This window comes from Phacochoerus africanus, chromosome 4, assembly GCF_016906955.1.
Source record: "Phacochoerus africanus isolate WHEZ1 chromosome 4, ROS_Pafr_v1, whole genome shotgun sequence".
Classification (NCBI taxonomy): domain Eukaryota; kingdom Metazoa; phylum Chordata; class Mammalia; order Artiodactyla; family Suidae; genus Phacochoerus; species Phacochoerus africanus.
Window position 1 is genome coordinate 126,236,850 of NC_062547.1, and position 18,594 is coordinate 126,255,443.

Genomic DNA, 18,594 nt, shown 5'->3' on the forward strand with positions numbered 1-18,594 from the left:
CCTGGAGATTATTTTAAAAAAGGGTTAGATATTGGCTTAGGGAAAAATTTTTTAGTTTTATGAAAGGTACCAAATAGACAGAATTTCTTCTGATTCTAGTTTACTGACACATTGGTTTCCAAAAATACATGTATATTATGCAAATACATGGAAACTGTTCTATTGATAGAAGGAGAAATGTCTATATTCTGTATGTACATTGCTCTTAGTTCATGAGAACTATTCTGGGAGTTCCCTGGCAGTGCAATGGGTTGAGATTTGGCATTGTCAGCGCTATGGCTCAGGTCATTTTGGTAACGCAAGTTTGACCCCTTGCCCTGAAACTGCCACATGCCAAAGGTGCAGCCGAAAACCAAGAAAAAAATTTTTAAAACTATTCTGACCAGGAATTCATTCCAATAGGAGGAATTAAGTTTGTTGGTACATGCAGGGCTCTCTTGAGAATTTACTTGCCTAATAATGGTGCTTTGATTAAGAAAAATATAATTCTTAATCGAATGTCACTAGAGTCACTGCTTTTAGGGAAGATTTCAGTGTGATATAAAAATAATACTATTTGAGAGTTCCTCATTAGTTTTAACTTTAACTAGATCATATATGTGCTGGCTTGAAGTGAAAACACACTGAGCTCTTTCAAAGTCCGATGAAAACTTTTCACTATTATTCCCACCCTCTTTAATAATTCTTAACGTTGGAAAAAGCAGTGTGAGCAGATAATGAAATGGGCCTCTCTTTAGCGCCACAGGCCTTGCTACTTCCCGGCCATCACTCTGTCTCATCTGCCCAGAATTTAAGGAATGAGACTTTTCTGTTTGACTGGGTGCATTATCTCATCTAATCTTTCCAAGAAGCCGTTAAGGAAGTTCCTGGTTTGGGGGTTTTTTTTTTTGCCTCATCTTATGTATGAAAACTCCAAAGCCAACATGCCTTACCACCACATGTTCTCAGAGACAGAGAAGCGTCAACCAGTTGGTATTCATGAAATATACACATACCGCTCCCAAACCAAGAGAGCTACTGCACACATCCTTCTTTTCAAAGACTATGATTTTTCACGTATTTACCTTTAATAATAGTAGTCATGATAAGGAAGAAAAATCTTGCTTATCAGAGATGATCCGTAGTTGTATTATTTAGGATTAGGTTTGGTTGTATTTGACAGAAAGTCCCAAACAATGACTCAAACAAAACAGAAGTTTGTTTCTGTCTGATGTCAATGCCTGGAAGTTGACATCCCTGAGCTGATACAGCGGATTCTCAGAGCCAGGGACTCAGGCTCCCTCCCCTTGATTGCTATGCCAGTTCCAAGTTTACGGTTCCAAATGGCTATTGGAGTGTCAGCAATTATATTTGAATTCCAGCCCACAGAAGGAGTAAGTGGGGGTAGGGAACATCTCCATTTTTTTTTTTTTTTAAGAAATTGTATATAAAACTCTGTTTATATTACATAGGATGGTCAGAGCTCAGCTGCATGGCCACCAGTGGCTGGAGGGGAGAAGGAAAAGTTCTCTTTATTCTGGGTTACCATGATGCCAGCTGAAACCTGATGGTTATTGTTAAGGAAGAATGGGGTACGGGAGTTCCCTTCATGGTTCTGTGGTTAAGATCCAGGAGATTGAGGGTTCAATCCCTGGCCTTGCTCAGTGGGTTAAGGATCTGGCATTGCCATAAGCTGTGGTATAGATTACAGATGCAGCTCAGATCCCATGTTGCTGTGTTGAGGTGTAGGCCAGCAGATGTAGCTCCAATTTGAGCCCTAGCCTGGGAACTTGCTCATGCTGCGAGTGTGGCCCTAAAAAAAAAAATGAGGTAGGGTTGGATATAGATTTGGAGACCCACAGTCTTTGCCATGGAGGGAGTGGGGAACTCAATCAGTTTGGAGCTCAACCTGTTTGGAAGGACAGTAGGGTGCACTGGGGACTGTGCAGATCAGGACAGCATATGCCCAGAGAGATCTTTTCATTTCTTAAAGAGAAGCCAGAAATCTGGATTTATATGTGAAACTTCCTGATTTTTAAATATTACCAGTTGATTAAAATATTTTACAAAACCGGTGTGGGCCAAATAAAACCCAGCTGTGACAAAGCCGCAGGCTGAAAGTTTGCTTCCTTTGATCTCAAAGAATTGCCTTTGTTTCTTTTCTAGATTTATTTTCTTTTTCTTTCTTTTTTTTTTTTTTGTCTTTTTGCTATTTCTTCGGGCCACTCCCGAGGCATATGGAGGTTCCCAGGCTAGGGGTCGAATCGGAGCTGTAGCTGCCAGCCCACGCCAGGGCCCCAGCAACGCGGGATCCGAGCCACGTCTGCAACCTACACCACAGCTCACGGCAATGCCGGATCCTTAAGCCACTGAGCAAGGGCAGGGACCAAACCTGCAACCTCATGGTTCCCAGTCGGATTCGTTAACCACTGCGCCACGACGGGAACTCCTCTAGATTTATTTTCAATTAAACCAAAAATATTGATTGAGGAGTACAATGCGTAAGGTAACGTCAAGGGCGATGAAAGACAAAAAGATATAATCTTTCATCAGAACAAGAAAGTCTCGGATGTAGGAGAACAGGGCTCATGACTGGAATTGAAAAAAAAGAGAGATTACAGCAACTTTTTTTTTTTTTAGTTTTGTTTTGGTTTTAGCCCCATTGTCTACCTAACCCCCCAAACTGTATTTTATTTCCTTTGATCTTTTCTCCATGTTTAATAATTTCCATTCTCAGAGTTCCTGTGGTGGCTCAACGGTTAAGGAAACGGACTAGGATCCATGGTTGCAGATGTGGCTTGGATCCCTAGTAGCTGTGGCTGTGGTGTAGGCCAGCAGCTGTAGCTCCAATTCAACCCCTAGCCTGGGAAGTTCTACGTGCCATGGGTGTGGCCCTAAAAAGAAAAGAAAAAAAGTTTCCATTCCCATTTCAACTCAACCAGGTACATAATCCTATCCCTAGAGGTCTGTATCCATAAATGTATCTCCTTAGAAATATCAAATATTAACTACTTTATAGTGTTGCTAATATTCTATTCTACTGAAAAATTGCTTTAAGCCTTTCTTGACATGCTCTAGTCCTTGTAAAGTTAACCATATACACTTACACGCATAACTATGGTTGGATTTGACTTCTTGTCCTCAAAAGAATGTGCGATAGGACAAAAATTATTAATATGTAAGTGTCTACCACATCCACTCCTGCTCCTCCCAGCACTGTAGAAATGAGAGCCACAGGTAAAGCCACCAAAGCCACGTGGGCAAGTCTCTTGAATGGAGAGTCTCTGCCCCGGAGGACATGGGCCACCCAATCCCGCCCCTGTCCCCTGGTGCTGTCATAACTGGCAGACTGGAGTCAGGACCAGTCATATAATGGCAGGGCCCAGTGCAAAATGAAAATATAGGGCCCCCTGTTCAAACTTATCTTGGACTTTCAAGACAGTGACCGCAAAGTATTAAATTAAGCGTGGAGTGCTTCTGAGTGCAGGGTGCTGGGTGGCTGCACAGGTCTCATGGCCGTGAAGCTGGCCGTGACAGGAGTAGTGGGCCTAGGGACACCTGGAGCCAGGCAAGTGGGCAGCAGGTGGGTTGCAGGAAACTATGGCCCAGAGACACAGGGTGAGGTTTTCCAGGGGGCATTCTGAGGTGAGAGCAGCACAGGGATCATTTACATTATGAGAAAAGGGAAGGAAGGAAAAGGATAAGGGGGTTTTTTGATTGTTATTCAGACTCTTATAATCTGTATGTCTCCCTTTCTGGTGTTCAGGAAATAGTAGTGATGAGGATGGGCCTAGAGATAGAATTTCTAAGTGAAATGAGTCAGAGAAAGACAGATACATGTTATTGCACATATGTGAGTCCGATCATGTACGAGGCCTGTAACTACCGAATCTGTATCTTCCATTGAGCCCTCTCTTCTGAGTGTCGTATGTACATTCATCTATTCACTGAAGCTATTAGCAGGGTATTTACTTTACTGAGTACTAAACACTATTGGGGGTTTTGGCAACCTCTAAAATGGCCCCCAAGATCCCTGCTTCCTTTTAGTCACAGACTGGTTTTTTGTTTTGTTTCTTTTTTTTTTCTTTTGGCCACACCCACAGCACGTGGAAGTTTCTGGGCCAGAGATCAAACCCTTGCCGGAGCTGCAGCCTGCACCATAACACCAGATCCTTAGCCCACTGTGCCTCATGGGAACTTCCATAGTCACACACTGTTTTATCTTTCCTTTAGTGTGAGCTTCTAGTGAACAGAATACACCAAAAGTGATGAAATGCCACTTCTGAGGTGAGGTTACAAAGAGACTTCAGCTTCTGTCTGTTCAGCCTCTCTTGTCCTTTCTCGGCTCACTCTGTCTTTCTTAGAGTTCTCACTCTAGGGCTAGCAAGCTGAGGGTATGTCCTATGAGAAGCTGGAGAAGCTTGTGTAGCAAGGAATTCACATCGCAAGGCAACAGCCAGCAAGGACTTGAGGCTGCCACCAGGCATGTGAGTGAGCTTGGAAGCAGATCCTGTTCCAGTTGAGTCTTTTGTTTTGTTTGTTTGGGGTTTTTTGTTTTTGTTTTGTTTTTTGCTTTTTAGGGCCGCACTCATGGTACGTTTAAGTTCCCAGGGTAGGGGTTGAATTGAAGCTACAGCTGCTGGCCTGGCCTACACCACAGCCACAGCAGGATGGGATCTGAGCCACGTCTGCGACCTACACCACAGCTCATGGTAACACCGGATCCTTAACCTGCTGAGCCAGGCCAGGGATTAAACCTGCATTCTCATGGATCCTAGCCGGGTTCGGGTTCGTTAACTGCTGAGCCACAAAGGCAATTCCCCCAGTTGAGTCTTGAGTTGACTGCAGTCTTGCTAATTCCTTTATTGCAATTTCGCAATGACCCTGAGTCCTTTTGAGGCACTCAGCTAAGTTGCACCTGAATTTCCGGCCCACAGAAATCAAGAGAAAATAAATATTTGCCTTTTTTTTTGTCTTTTCTGGGGCCGCACCCATGGCATATGGAGGTTCTCAGGCTAGGGGTCGAATTGGAGCTGTAGCCAGCAGCCTACACCAAAGCCACCGCAATGCCAGATCCGAGTCGTGTCTGCGACCTACACCACACACAACTCATGGCAATGCCAAATCCTTAACCTGCTGAGCAAGGCCAGGGATCAAACCCGCAACCTCACAGTTCCTAGTCAGATTCGTTAACCACTGAGCCACGACGGGAACTCCCAAATATTTGCCTTTTAAAGCTAAGTTTGGCATAATTTGATTTACGGTTATAAATAACTAATACATGGCTCCCTAGGATCTGAAGTCAAGTAAGGAAGATCTCCAGGACTCAACGATTCTGCAGATTATTAGGGGGTGACAGAAAAGTTGCCATGATCATTGCACCATGTCATAGGTGTAGACAGTGAGTGATGGGAGTACAGAGAGAACTCCCATCATGCTTAATGGCTGAAGGATTCACTAGCAGATTTTACTTCATGTCATTGAATGAGCAGGCTAAGTCTTATGATAAAAATGAGGAGAAAAGGTGATGAGATGCTAGAGGAAAAAATGAATTTCTAGAACCTCTACTGGAAAGAATAGTTGAAGAATTTGGAGAAGAAATAAATGATGATATCTATGTAGTGGAGAGTTGGGGTTAGAAATTGTGGACTCACAGGCTCTCCAGGTGAGGTTGGGGTTTATTTTTCAAATGCTCTTAGCCATATGCATATAAGATTAGAGATTGAATTTGGGATTTCAGAGAAGATAAAACAGAAGAGCAAAGGAGTGAAGAAAAAGAGCTGAGAAAAACAAGAATAAATAAAGTCCTGGTGGAATTTAGGTTTAATAGGGAAAGAAAGACAATCAAAGCTGCTGAGAGTTTGGGAAAATGGAGCAGAATCTTACCTCCCACCAATCAATAGTTTAAAAGGAGGAGTTCTCTTGTGGTGCAGCAGGTTAAGGCTCCAGCATTGCCACTGCAGTGGCTCTGGTTACTGCAGTGGCTCTGGTTGCTGCTGTGGCGCAGGTTCAACCCGTGGCCCAAGAAATTCCCCATGCCTCAGGTGCGGCCAAAAAATAAAATAAAATAAATATTAAAAAAAAAAAAAGAATTACAGCACCTTTGGAGTTCCCATGGTGGGTCAGTGGTTGACGAATCCAATTAGGAACCATGAGGTTGCGGGCTCGATCCCTGGCCTTGTTCAGTGGATTAAGGATCCGGCGTTGCCATGAGCTGTGGTGTAGGTCGCAGACGAGGCTCGGATCCTGCGTTGCTGTGGCTCTGGGGTAGGCCGGCAGCTACGGCTCCGATTGGACCGCTAGCCTGGGAACCTCCATATGCCCTGGGAGCAGCCCTAGAAAAGGCAAAAAGACAAAAAAAAAAAAAGTTTAAAAGGACTCCGTGCTACATTTGGCCTAAGCCTAGATCAGACACTCCATTCCTGAGCTGGAGGAGACTTCCAGCCAACGGTGGGAAAGAATCATTATCCAGAAGGAAATTCTGGTATGCTACCATGAGAAGAGTGAATGAATGCTTTATAACAGAGATGGCAGGTTCCCTACAACAGTCTCCATTTCTCCAGGGTAAGAGAACCCCTCATTCTTAGGCGGTGTAATCACAGTGGTCTTTCCTAGTCGCCTGTAGGTAGGGATGACCATTTAACCAAGGAGCTGATCAAAGGAATATGGAGAGAAGTGGTGTGGGCAATTTCTGACCTATGCCCCGAAGGGGAAGGGATATCATTCCATTTCCCTTTACTCCTTTCCTGCCTGCTGGAATGTGGTTGTGGTGATGAGCCAACGTTTACAACAAGGAAGAGATTATATCCTAGGGAAGGCAGAGCACCTATATCCCCTGGATGATCTCATAAAATCCTCATCATCCTACACGAGGGATGAAACTAAATTTTTTAAAGCCACTTTTAATGTGGTTCTGTTACAAGCAGCTGGATCTATATCTCAACTAATTCAGATGTCCAGTTTAAAAGAAAAAGATAAGCTGTGAATATAAATGACCATAACATGAGACAAAAAGAAGTAAGCAATAAACAGAGGCACAGGTAAAAAAAGACACAGAGAAGAGTCTCCTCAGAACAGGCTGTGATGTCTCAAAAGATATTAAAGTTTCTGATCAGTGACACACTCCAGACTGTCTCTAGGAGGTAGAATGCAGGCCAGTGAATGTGCCTCAACAGGTGATTATTCCAGTTAGGCAGAAAACAATGGCAATGGTGATGGCAGCATGGTAGGGACAACTGGCCCATGAATCAAACCCACCCAAGCAACATTTGGACCTTGGTGTACTTAAATTAATCATAGTTCAGGTTGATGTTTCTTGATACTAATCACAGAAATTCAGAAACTTAGGGGTGGAAAGAATAAGAATGAGTAGAAAAACTTTCTGCTCCCAGTGTATTTTTTAAAAAATGATAATTCCTGTGCTGCTAAGTAAGTCTTGGACACAGCTGGTAGAACCCAGGCCTTCAAACTCCCAGGCAAATGAGGGCTGAGGGCTTGTATTTACTTTACTTGTAAAGAATCCCTGTTTTAAAAAAACAAAAAAAAAAAACAAAAAACGGGGGGTGGGGCGGAGTTCCCATTGTGGCTCAGTGGGTTACAAACCCTGTTAGTATCCAAGAGGGCACAGGTTCAATCCCTGGCCCCACTCAATGGGTTAAGGATCCAGTGTGGCTGTGAACTGTGGTGTATGTTGCAGACTCGGCTCAGATCTGGCTTTGCTGTGGCTGTGGTATAGACTGGCAGCTGCAGCTCCAGTTAGATCCCTAGCACATGGGAACTTCCATATACTGCAGGTTTGGCCCTTAAAAAGCCAAAAAAAAAAAAAAAAAGAGAGAGAGAGAGAGAGATCCCTTTGAAGCCTTCTTCTCCAGCAAACTTAAAACTTCAGGTTGCTATCTGCTATGCCCCCTTTTAATTTTCTAAGAATATACCTTGCATTGGCATAGCACTCTTTATCTTTCCGAAGACTTTCACGTATTTTCTCATTTGAGCTTGACAAAAATCCTATGCAGTGAGATGGGTAAGGTAACATTCCCATTTAAATAAAGAAATTTAAGCTGAAATTCTCCAGGAGACCCTCCCACAGTGATGATCTAGTAATTGGCAGAAGGAACCAAGTACGGTACTCTTACCAATCATCCACTGATTTTTCCTAATTGTCATTCTTCCAGCCTTTCTGACTCTTACTTTGTTGAGGAAAAATACTGTATGGCTTGTAATGAAATTGGAGTAAACTTCAGACAAGTTATTCAGGACGTTTTTGTTATCTAGAGCTGCGTTGTCCAATAGGTAGCCTCTAACCACATGTGACTATTTAAGGTAATTAAAATTAAATACAATTTAAAATTCAGTTCCTCAGTCTGAATTAAATGTGAATTTAGTCACATTTCACTGATACAGAATAATTCCATCATGTCAGAAAGTTCTGTGGAACAGTCTAGAAATTTAAGAGATGTCTCTCTTCCGCCAGTCCTGAATCTCTTGCGCTTTAGTCTGTGCATAATCCAAGCCCAAAGAGTGGTCTTCAAGTTCTTAACACTCCTAAAGGAGATTTTAAAACTGGTAATGACAACAGAAATCTTTTGGCCTAGTCTTGCTAAGAAGACGACGTGGTAACAAAACTCTTTAAGATTCTTCCACAAAAGTCAGTACTGCAAGCTGGCAGTGAGAAAGTGACCACCACCCAGATGTGGAGGTGGAAGGAGGGGCAAAGGGGCGGGGCTGCACGCTCCAACTCGGAGCGGGTGGCGTCACCGGGCCGGGGGCGGGGCCTCGCTCTGCTGGGCGGGGCCGCGTGAGGCTGGCTGGGGAGGCGGGGGAGCCTGGCGGCCGGCGCGCCAGCCCAGCCGTGCGTGCTCACGTGACAGGTCCGCGAGGTCCCGCTCGCGCAGTAGTCTGGGCGAGCGAAGATGGCGGCCGAGAGGGAACCTCCTCCACTGGGGGACGGGAAACCCACCGACTTTGAGGAGCTGGAGGACGGAGAGGACCTGTTCACCAGCACTGTCTCCACTCTAGAGGTGAGCCTGCGTTGCTGTGGGTGCCGCGCTCCGCCCCCGCCGCGCGTCTCACCTTTAGGTGCCTTTGCCCTGCCCTGACTTGTCTCTCCCCACCCCCCGGGTTTGCAAGGACCTGGTTGGGGCGACACCTGTGACCCGGGCCCCACCTCGGGTACCTGTCAATAGGCTCGAGTTGGCTTGGCCCCTAGGCCTCCTTACGAGAGCAGTCTGCGGGCCGGGGCCAGCCTAATCTCCAAAGGGGCCAGGACCGGACGGAGCATCGGAGTGTCCTTTCCCCGCTGGCCCTCCTCAGTGTCACTTGCACCTCCTTTTACAGAGCAGAGGTCTTGCCCTGGGTCCCAACAAACCTCACCACGCTGTTGGGCGACCTCCGCAGCTCCTTTAAAGGGGTGCTTGCTTTTTCCTTCCCAAGGGAGGGTGTGCCTCTGAAAGGGGACAGCAGAGTACAGAATGCTGAGTGTCCTAGGCGCTGTAGGGAGCGTTTGAATGCACTTTTCCCGATCCTGTCCCTTCGCGGCCCCTAGTTCCCTTTGAGGGAGGGGCTTCTGTTTTGGCGTGTTAATACGTACCTGCATTTGACCTATTTTGTTTGTCTTCTTAAGTTTCTAGGCTTTCAAAGGGCCATAGTATTGATAAAATATAAAGTTAAGAGTCCAGGAAACTCCTGTGGGCTGGGGGAGGTTGGTTTTTTTTTTTTTAATTTACCAGGGGAGAAATGAAAACAGATCTTCACTCCTTTTTCCTCTTTTCTCGCATGATCAGCGATCTCTGAAGCTAAATGTTCCTGTTTTTGTCAAAGGAAACGCCCTCGATGAACTTAACTGTATTGGGCCTCCTGTATCAAGTTCATGTTTGAATTGCTTTGCTTTTGTTGAGAGCACACACACCTCATAGCCCAACTTTAAGTATGTATATGTGTATTAAAATATAAGCAAATTTCCCAGAAAATTGTTTACTTTGGGCTATAATTCCTTATAAAGTGCTTTTTAGTACGCTTTCCTAGCTTGTTCAACTATGCACGAAATCAGTTGGGAAATTACAGTAAAATATCCTTTATTTGACGTTCAGGTACCTGAAACTGGGAACTTCGGGGTACTGTTTTCAGTACTGACCACATTCTTCTAATTGTATATGCAAGTTCCTGGCCAAGCCCCACTTCTCAAGATTGTGTGCTTCTTGGGGCTAGGGATAGTGCTTTGATCATCCTTGTGTTCCTCACAAAATTTTGAACATTTGCATGTTTGCTGAATTGTCTAAACCAACATCTCTTGGGAATCGGTAAAAATTGTCTTGCATGTAAATTGCCTTTTGAGGTTAATATCCTTTTAGTCCTTTGTATACACTCTGCAGCCTACCTTAAAGTGTATTGAAGGTTAGTGTCTATGTTGGATCCTAAGACCTGTATTTCCTGTGAGGGGCTACAAAGGTTTTCCACCAGCAAGGATCAGAAAAAACTTAATTGACATAGTGCAAGCTAGCATGTTGTGAACACTTAAACATTCTTTTTAATTAGGGTCTTGGAAAGTTGAGTAAAATGAACTATAATTTATTTTTCCCATTTAGATGGGACTTTTCAATAAGATATTTGACTTTTTTCAGTAAAAATCTACAGAATTGTGGGTGTGAATAAATTTGTTTTGCTTAGTGCACTAAGAACTTTTTTTTTTTTAAGTTTATTTTGATCATCTAAACCCTTTATTTCATGAGACTCATTCAGGGTCATTTTAAGGTAGTATAACTGAGAGTTAAGAAATTGAGAATTTTGTTTTGCTTTTCAAGCTGTTTGGGGAAGAATATGGCAGTATTTATTAGTATACCAAAGCTGCTCTAAAGGAATGTTTTTCAGTATACTCACTTTTCTTTTGAACAGTGCTTCTCAAACTTCAGTGCGCAGGAAACACCATAGCATTCTTGTTTGAAATGCACATGCCTTTGCCTCACTATAATCTGCGTGTTTAATTAAGTGTTCTAGATTATGCTTTTCAGACTTTTTATATGTTACCTAGAGATCTTGTTAAAGTGCAAATTATGATTCTGGAGGGCTGGGATAAGCCAATATTCTTCATTTTTAACAAACTTTTCTTAATGACATTGCTTCTTGTCTGTTGACAATAATGAGTTGCAAAGCCAGAGGTGATTCTGATGCAGATCATCTGCATTGAATAGTTATTACCTAAGCTGTAAATTGTAAGAAAGACATACAAATTAATGTCTGTATGTTTTTTTTTTTTAAAGTAAATCATAGTTTTAAAAATGATATTATTCAGGAGTTTCTACTGTGGCGAAGTGAAAATGAATCCAACTAGTATCCAGGAGGCCACTGATGGAGAAGGAAGCAGGGATGTGCATGGAGCAGACACAGGTTTCATCCTTGGCCTCGCTAACTGGGTTAAGGATCCAGCATTGCCATGAGCTGTGGTGTAGGTCACCGACAGGCTCGGATCTGGCGTTGCTGTGGCTGTGGTGTAGGCTGGCAGCTACAGCTTCGATTCACCCCTAGCCTAGGAACCTCCATTTGCCGAGGGTGTGGCCCTAAAAAGCAAAAAAAAGAAGAAAGGTATTATCCGTGTAGAAACTTTTTCCCTTGACGGCTTTTCGAGAAAGACAGATTAATTGAAATCCATATAAGTGAAAATCAAATTATAGATAGCTTCACAGTCATAATTGTTAAGCTTGTACTGACTATACAACTTAGTGTATGTGTATGCTATGAGTATATTTTTATCCCAATATTAAATTCCTTCCTTTCAAAATTAAGAACTGTCACATAAGGCTGTATTCAGTAGTTAAATCATATTTTAAACCCCTAGTTTATGTTTCTGTTGTGACTGTGAAACAAAGTGGTGAAGGGCTGGAATAGGGGGCAGGGAAGGGAATAAGAAAGGAAAAAATATGGCAAAAACATGTTCTTTTTTGGTATCTGGGAGGTGAGCATTTACATTGTGTGGAAATACTACCTTTTTTTTTAAATGATGTAACTCTAAGCTTAAAAGATATTTGCCCTAAAGCGGCATCGAGTGGTAAGGCAACACCTTAAAAAAGTCAGTTAATTTATATTATATGCCTATTCTTTTTTTAAATAGCTTTATTGAAATACAATTCATATATCATACAGTGTATCCATTTAGCTTATACAATTTTATGGGTTTTAGTATAGTCACAGGTATGTGCAGTTTTACATTTTCATCACCTCAGAAAGAAACTGTACGTTTAACTCTCACCTCCTATCCCCATTCCCTAAACCCCTCTGTCCCCAACCTTAGGCAACGACTAATTCACTTTCTGTCTCTATAGACTTTCCTATTCTGGATTTCATTTGAATGAAATCATGTAATGTGTGGTCTTTTGACTGACTGCCTTTGCTTAGCAGACTGTTTTGAAAGTCTATATTTTATTCCTTTTCATCCCCAAGTAATATTCATTGTATGGCTATGCTACATTTTGTTTATACATTTTGTCATTTGTTGGGCATTTGTGTTGTTTGCACATTTTGGCTATCGATAAGTAATGCTTCAATAAACATTTGTGTTCAGATGTTATATGGTGACTCTCCATTTAGTCATTTGAAGAATTGCTGGAATGGGTTTCCCAAAATGACCACACCATCTTACATTCCCACCAGCCATAGATGAGGTAACCAATTTTTCAGCAATCTCATCAGCACTTGTTATTTAACTTTTTGATTCTCTCCACCATAATGCATGTGAAATGGTATCTTATTGTGATTTTGATTGTATTTTCCTGAAGACATCTTCTCATGTGCTTATTGCTGTTTGTACACCTTTGGAGAAATATCTATTCAGAGCTTTTTTTTTTCCTTTCCTTTTTTTTTTTTTTGTCATTTCTTGGGCCGTTCCCACGGCATATGGAGGTTCCCAGGCTAAGGGTTGAATTGGAGCTGTAGCCAGTCCTACACCAGGGTCACAGCAACGCAGGATCTGAGCCGCGTCTGCAACCTATACCACAGCTCACGGCAACGATGGATCCTTAACCCACTGACCAAGGCCAGGGATCGAACCCACAACCTCATGGTTCCTAGTCGGATTCGTTAACCGCTGAGCCACGACGGGAACTCCGTTTTTGCTTATTTTTTAATTGGACTTTTTTTAAATTGAGTTACATGAATTTTTTATATATTCTTGGTACACATTCCTTATTAGATACATGATTTCCAGTTATTTTTTCCCATTCTGTGGAGTTGTCTTGATATTCTCAGTGGTTTTCTTTGAAGCACATTTTTTTTTTTAAAAAAATGTAATGAAGTCAAATTTATTTTTTTATTTTGTGGCTCATGCTTTCAGCATCATATTTAAGAATCTCCTGCCTCCAATCCAAGGTCATGAAAATTTACACCTGTTTTCTTCTAAGAATTTTATGGTTTTGGCTCTTATATTTAGCCCGTTTTGAGTTAACTTTTGTATATGGTGTGGAGTAAGGTCCAGTTTGCTTCTTTTGCATGTGGCAGTCCATTTGTCACAGAACCATTTGTTGAAAAGACTCTTTAATTTCTCTGCTGAATGGTCTTGGCATTCTTTTTCAAAATCAATTGACTATATAGATGTTTATACATGGTTCTTGGACAAACCTGAAATCTTAAAGTCACTTGAAGTTAATCTGAGAGCTACAGTTTCCCTAACACTGTCGCATGATAAAGTTTATAGAGCAGTTTAAATGAAATTTCCGTGTAGTAGGTTCACGTGTTTTGGAATTCCTTTCCCACCATGTAATTCCATGCCGTAAGTGACTGTACTTGATTGACTTCAATTAAAACCTGAATATTTACTCTCTGCCATCCTTTTTAGATGATAATGGGAGTGCAGGTATCAGCAAGATAATGCAAGTCTTTGAAGACAGTAACTCTCCAATGGAGAAGAGGCTACAAAAAACTCTGATTTAGACTGATTGTGACTGTAGATCTGAAAGCACCAGTTTGCACTGAATATACCAGTGAAATGGGAGAGATTCCAATTCCTATCAGTGTTCCTTACGCATAGTAGTTGAACAGTAAATGCCGATGTTGGCTAGGAAAAGCCATTGAGATGGCAGTAATTAACAGAGACCTTGAAGGGTGGAATGAAATGTCAGTGTGGGAGAATAGCAAGTGTCACTTAAGGTTTAGTCCATATTATACAGAACCATAAATAATTCTAGGCGGCTGAATATAGGATGTTACAGGTGTGTATGGTGAGATTGGGAAGAGCTTTGAAATTAGTTATGCAGGCACATGAGAGCTGTGGAAAGTTTTCAGGGCAGTAACATGATCACCTAGGAAGATTAATGTGCTAGCAGTCTGAGGGATAAATTTAAGTGGGAGGTTATTTTAAGTCTGAGGTTAAAGGCCTCAAGAAGAAAAGTAAAAATAATAAAAGAGTTTTCTGATGGCCTAAAGGTTAAGGACTCAGCATCGTGACTGGTGTGGCTTGGGTCACTGCTGTGGAACTGGTTCAGTTCCTGCAGGGGAACTTGCATGGCCAAAAAAAAAAAAGAGGTCATCTTAAGCCTTAAGTGTCTGGGAGAAGGAATTTTAAGTTTGTTTCATTTGGGGTTAAGTTATATCAATGAAGATACTATCAGGCAGCTGGAAACACTGGTTGGACTAGAGATAGAAATTTGAGAGTCTGTCAGATTTATTGAATGGTTGACACTAACCCAGACTGTGGAAGTGTAGTTTCTGCCCTCATAGAGTATATGAATCAACAGGAGTCAACACAAAAACACAGCTTTGTGAACAAACACCTGCAAAACGCATGATATATGTGTAATTGAAATACATATATGCACATGGGGAGTACCCATTGTGGCTTGGCAGTTACGAACCCAGCTAGTATCCATGAGAATGTGGGTTCAATTCCTGGCCTCACTCAGTGGGTTAAAGATCTGCTGTTGCTGTGAGCTATGATGTAGGTTGCAGAACATGGCTCGTATCCTGTGTTGCTGTGGCTGTGGTATAGGCCAGCAGCTGCAGCCTCGATTGACTCCTAGCTTGGGAACTTCCATGTGCCACAGATGTGGCCCTAAAAAGAAAAAAATATGCACATGGTATGGAAATAATATAGAAGATTGGAGTCACTTAATTGCATAGAGATGATCTTTGAAACCCTGAAAACAGAATTAAGAAACAGAATTAAGGAAACCCTTTGTTTTCTTAATTCTGTTTTCTAATCTTTAGTTAGGCATCCAACTTTAAATGTATTAATTTTTTTGAAAATTTCACTGTAAGTTACCTGTGTTTCAGAGCAAAGACATTTTGTGACCAGGTATTTAAAGGGAACAACACAGAAAATTACTAGATAGAGATTTATGAAGTGGTATAACTCTAGGTGACCACCTTCTTTGGAAACCATTAAATTTAAGGGTTTAGAATGAACTTTTTTTTTTTTTTTGTCTTTTTGCTATTTCTTGGGCCGCTCCTGTGGCATATGGAGGTTCCCAGGCTAGGGGTCGAATCAGAGCTGTAGCCACCAGCCTACGCCAGAGCCACAGCAACACAGGATCCAAGCCACGTCTGCAACCTACACCACAGCTCACGGCAATGCCGGATCGTTAACCCACTGAGCAGGGGCAGGGACCGAACCCTCAACCTCATGGTTCCTAGTCGGAGTCGTTAACCACTGCGCCACAACAGGAACTCCAGAATGAACTATTTTTAGTGCCTGAAAAAATGTTACTCTGTGAAGTTGCTTAAGGCAGAAGTGCTCAATTTTTTTCATATTTCTTTCTTAAAAAGAGTAAAATTTATCTTTAGTGTTAATTTTCAAAGGTCCACTTTGTTATAAAATTGAACTCTTGTGTTTTTTTCCTGTGATGATAATTTTTAGTTGTGATAAAATTTACTTCAGTCAGGATAAGGACACTACCTACCATCACCCCCGAAAAATTCGCTCATGTAATTAACTCTTCCTACTCCCAGCCTCTGGCAACCACTTGATCTGTTTTTGCCAATAGTTTAAATAGAATTATACTTTGTGTAAATAAAGCAGTATGAAACTTTGTGAAAGTAGCTTCTTTAACGTAACCTAAAACATCCAATATTAATTGATGATGCTGCGTTTATCAGCAATTCATTCCTGTTTACTGCTGAATTAGTATTCCTTTGTATGTATGTATCAGTGTTGTTGAAGGACATTTCTGCTGTTTATAGTTTTTGGCATTAATGAGTAGACACAGCATAAACATCTATGTACAGGTTTTTTATGAACACAGTTTTCATCTGTTTTGGCAACATACTTAGAAGTAGGATTTCTGGTTGTGTGGTAAATATATGTTTAAGTTTTTAAGAAACTGCCAAACTTTCTGCCAGAAAGATTCTTGGGCGACAACGCGTAGGAGACGAAGTTATGTGCTTTTAGTTTCACAAGTTAATGGTTAATAATAAATTCAAGATCATATCCATTAGGACAGTGTTGCCAGGTCTGATAATTGATAATATATGGTTTCATTAAAACAAAAGCATGATGCTTCAAGACACAAGCATGTCAGTGTATTTCCAAGTATCATAAAAGCTATTTTAATATTGAAATTTCATTCCTATTCTGGGAGTCACACTTTGTATGTATTATTGAGTGTTTGAATCCTGAATGCTGATCCCAAGGAGCCTTCAGGGCAGCTAGTTTGCGTATTTTAGTCTCTGGTCAAGGTTTCCATCCATTTTATCTCTGAAATCTAATGCAGTTAAAGATTCTAAGAAAGAAAGAAAAGAAAAAGGAAACTACCAGACTCTTCTTCAGTGATTGAAAATTCATTTGTTCCACATCCTTGTCAGCACTTGGTGGTGGTAGTTTTTTCAGGCAGTGGCATGCTTGGGGCTAGATTATACTGGCTTGAAAGATCTGATCTTTAGAGTTTCAGGAATTTTGTAAGCTGGTTAGTAAACAGCCATTGTTAAAAATTAAATTATATAAACGTAACTAAATTATATTAAAAACAAAAGTAATAAATATTTAAAACTCATCACTTCCTCATTTCTTTACTATGTTTCACTATTTTCTATGCTCCTAAGTTTATGTATTTGTTATATCTGTGCGGTGGAAAGTACATACTCCCTAGGTCCACATTCAGTTGGGAGTAATCAGCCATGGAGGGCATGTTTATGCCACAGAAATTAAAAAAAGCTAAAATTCAGGGTCCTCTCTCCTGAAGACCTGATTGCTAAATATTTGCCAGCATACCACTGAGTTTTAGCCGTTGGAAGAGGTGTGTACTGTTATCTTATTGTGGTTTTAATATCCATTCCTTAATGATTAACAATGGTATCTTTTTGCATATTCTCCATCTGAAAATTGTCTTTGGTGAAGTGTTCTTTCACACCTTCTGCCCATTTGAAAATGGAATGGGTTTTCTTATAGGGTTTTGAGAACTCTTTGTATATTCTGATTACAAATCCTTTGGCAGATGTGTGTTTTGGGGGTATTTTCTCTTCAGTCTGTGGCTTGTCTTTTTATGCTATTAGCTATTAGCAGTATCTTTCACATAGCAAAATGCGTTATTTTAAGGTTCAAATTATCCTTTTCTTTTTTCTTTTTTTTTTGTCTTTTGTCTTTTTTGTTGTTGTTGCTATTTCTTGGGCCGCTCCCGCCGCATATGGAGGTTCCCAGGCTAGGGGTTGAATCGGAGCTGTAGCCACCGGCCAGAGCCACAGCAACGCAGGATCCGAGCCGCATCTGCAACCTACACCACAGCTCACGGCAACGCCGGATCGTTAACCCACTGAGCAAGGGCAGGGACCGAACCCGCAACCTCATGGTTCCTAGTTAACCACTGCGCTACGACGGGAACTCCTGCTTTGCTTATGTTAACCTAAGGCCGTTAAAGGCTTTGCTTATGTTTTCTTCTATAAATTTATAGATTGAGTTTTTATATTTAGACTTTGGATTGATTTTGAGTTGATTTTCTTATGAGTTGAGGCTCATTTTTTTCATATAAATATCCAGTTGTTCAAGCACCATTTATTGAAAGATAATGATGTCATTACAATTGTCTTATGGCTCAGAATGTGACCTTTCATAGTAGATATTATGTGTGCACTTGAAAAGAATGTGTGTATTCTGTTATTGGGTGGAATGTTCTATAAGTCTTCATTTGGTTGATAGTATTTTTCAGTGCGTGGCAACAACATCAATCAATTTCACATGTTTTATACTAAGTTAAAGAAGCTAGACTTTCAAAGTTTCTCCCTTCGGTTGTCTTTGCATCCTTGTCAAAAATCAATAGAGCATGTATGTGTGTAGGTCTATTTCTGGACTGTTTCATTGATCTTTTAACTGTCTTTTTGACAGTTCTGTGCTGTCTTGATAACTGTAACTGAGACTTGTTATTAGGTAGTGTGAATCCACTGAATTTGTTCTTTTCAAAATTGTTCTGGCTATTCTAGTTTTTCTGCCTTTTCGTATAATTTTACAATCAGATCATTGATTCCTACCAAAAATTCCTGCCAAGACTTTAGTTGGAGTTGTGATGATTCCATTGATTAGTTTGGAGGAGAATTAATGTATTAACACGACTAAGCCATTAAGCCTTAAGTATCCTGTTTCTCTCTATTTAGGTCTTATTTGATTTTTTCATCAGTGTTTGTGGTTTTCAGCATACAGATATGGTACAT

The 18,594-nt window shown here is 41.2% G+C and overlaps 1 protein-coding gene across 1 annotated transcript in view; it reads left to right on the forward strand.

Annotated features, from left to right (window-relative positions):
• Positions 1–8,827: 8,827 nt before the first annotated feature.
• The window catches only part of SNX2 (sorting nexin 2), a 58,460-nt gene continuing 48,693 nt past the window's right edge, over positions 8,828–18,594 (forward strand). Inside the window, exon 1 of the mRNA XM_047778501.1 lies at positions 8,828–8,996. Within this exon, the coding sequence (XP_047634457.1) occupies positions 8,889–8,996 (108 nt within the window). The 5' untranslated portion in view covers positions 8,828–8,888. The remainder of the gene's footprint in view (positions 8,997–18,594) is intronic.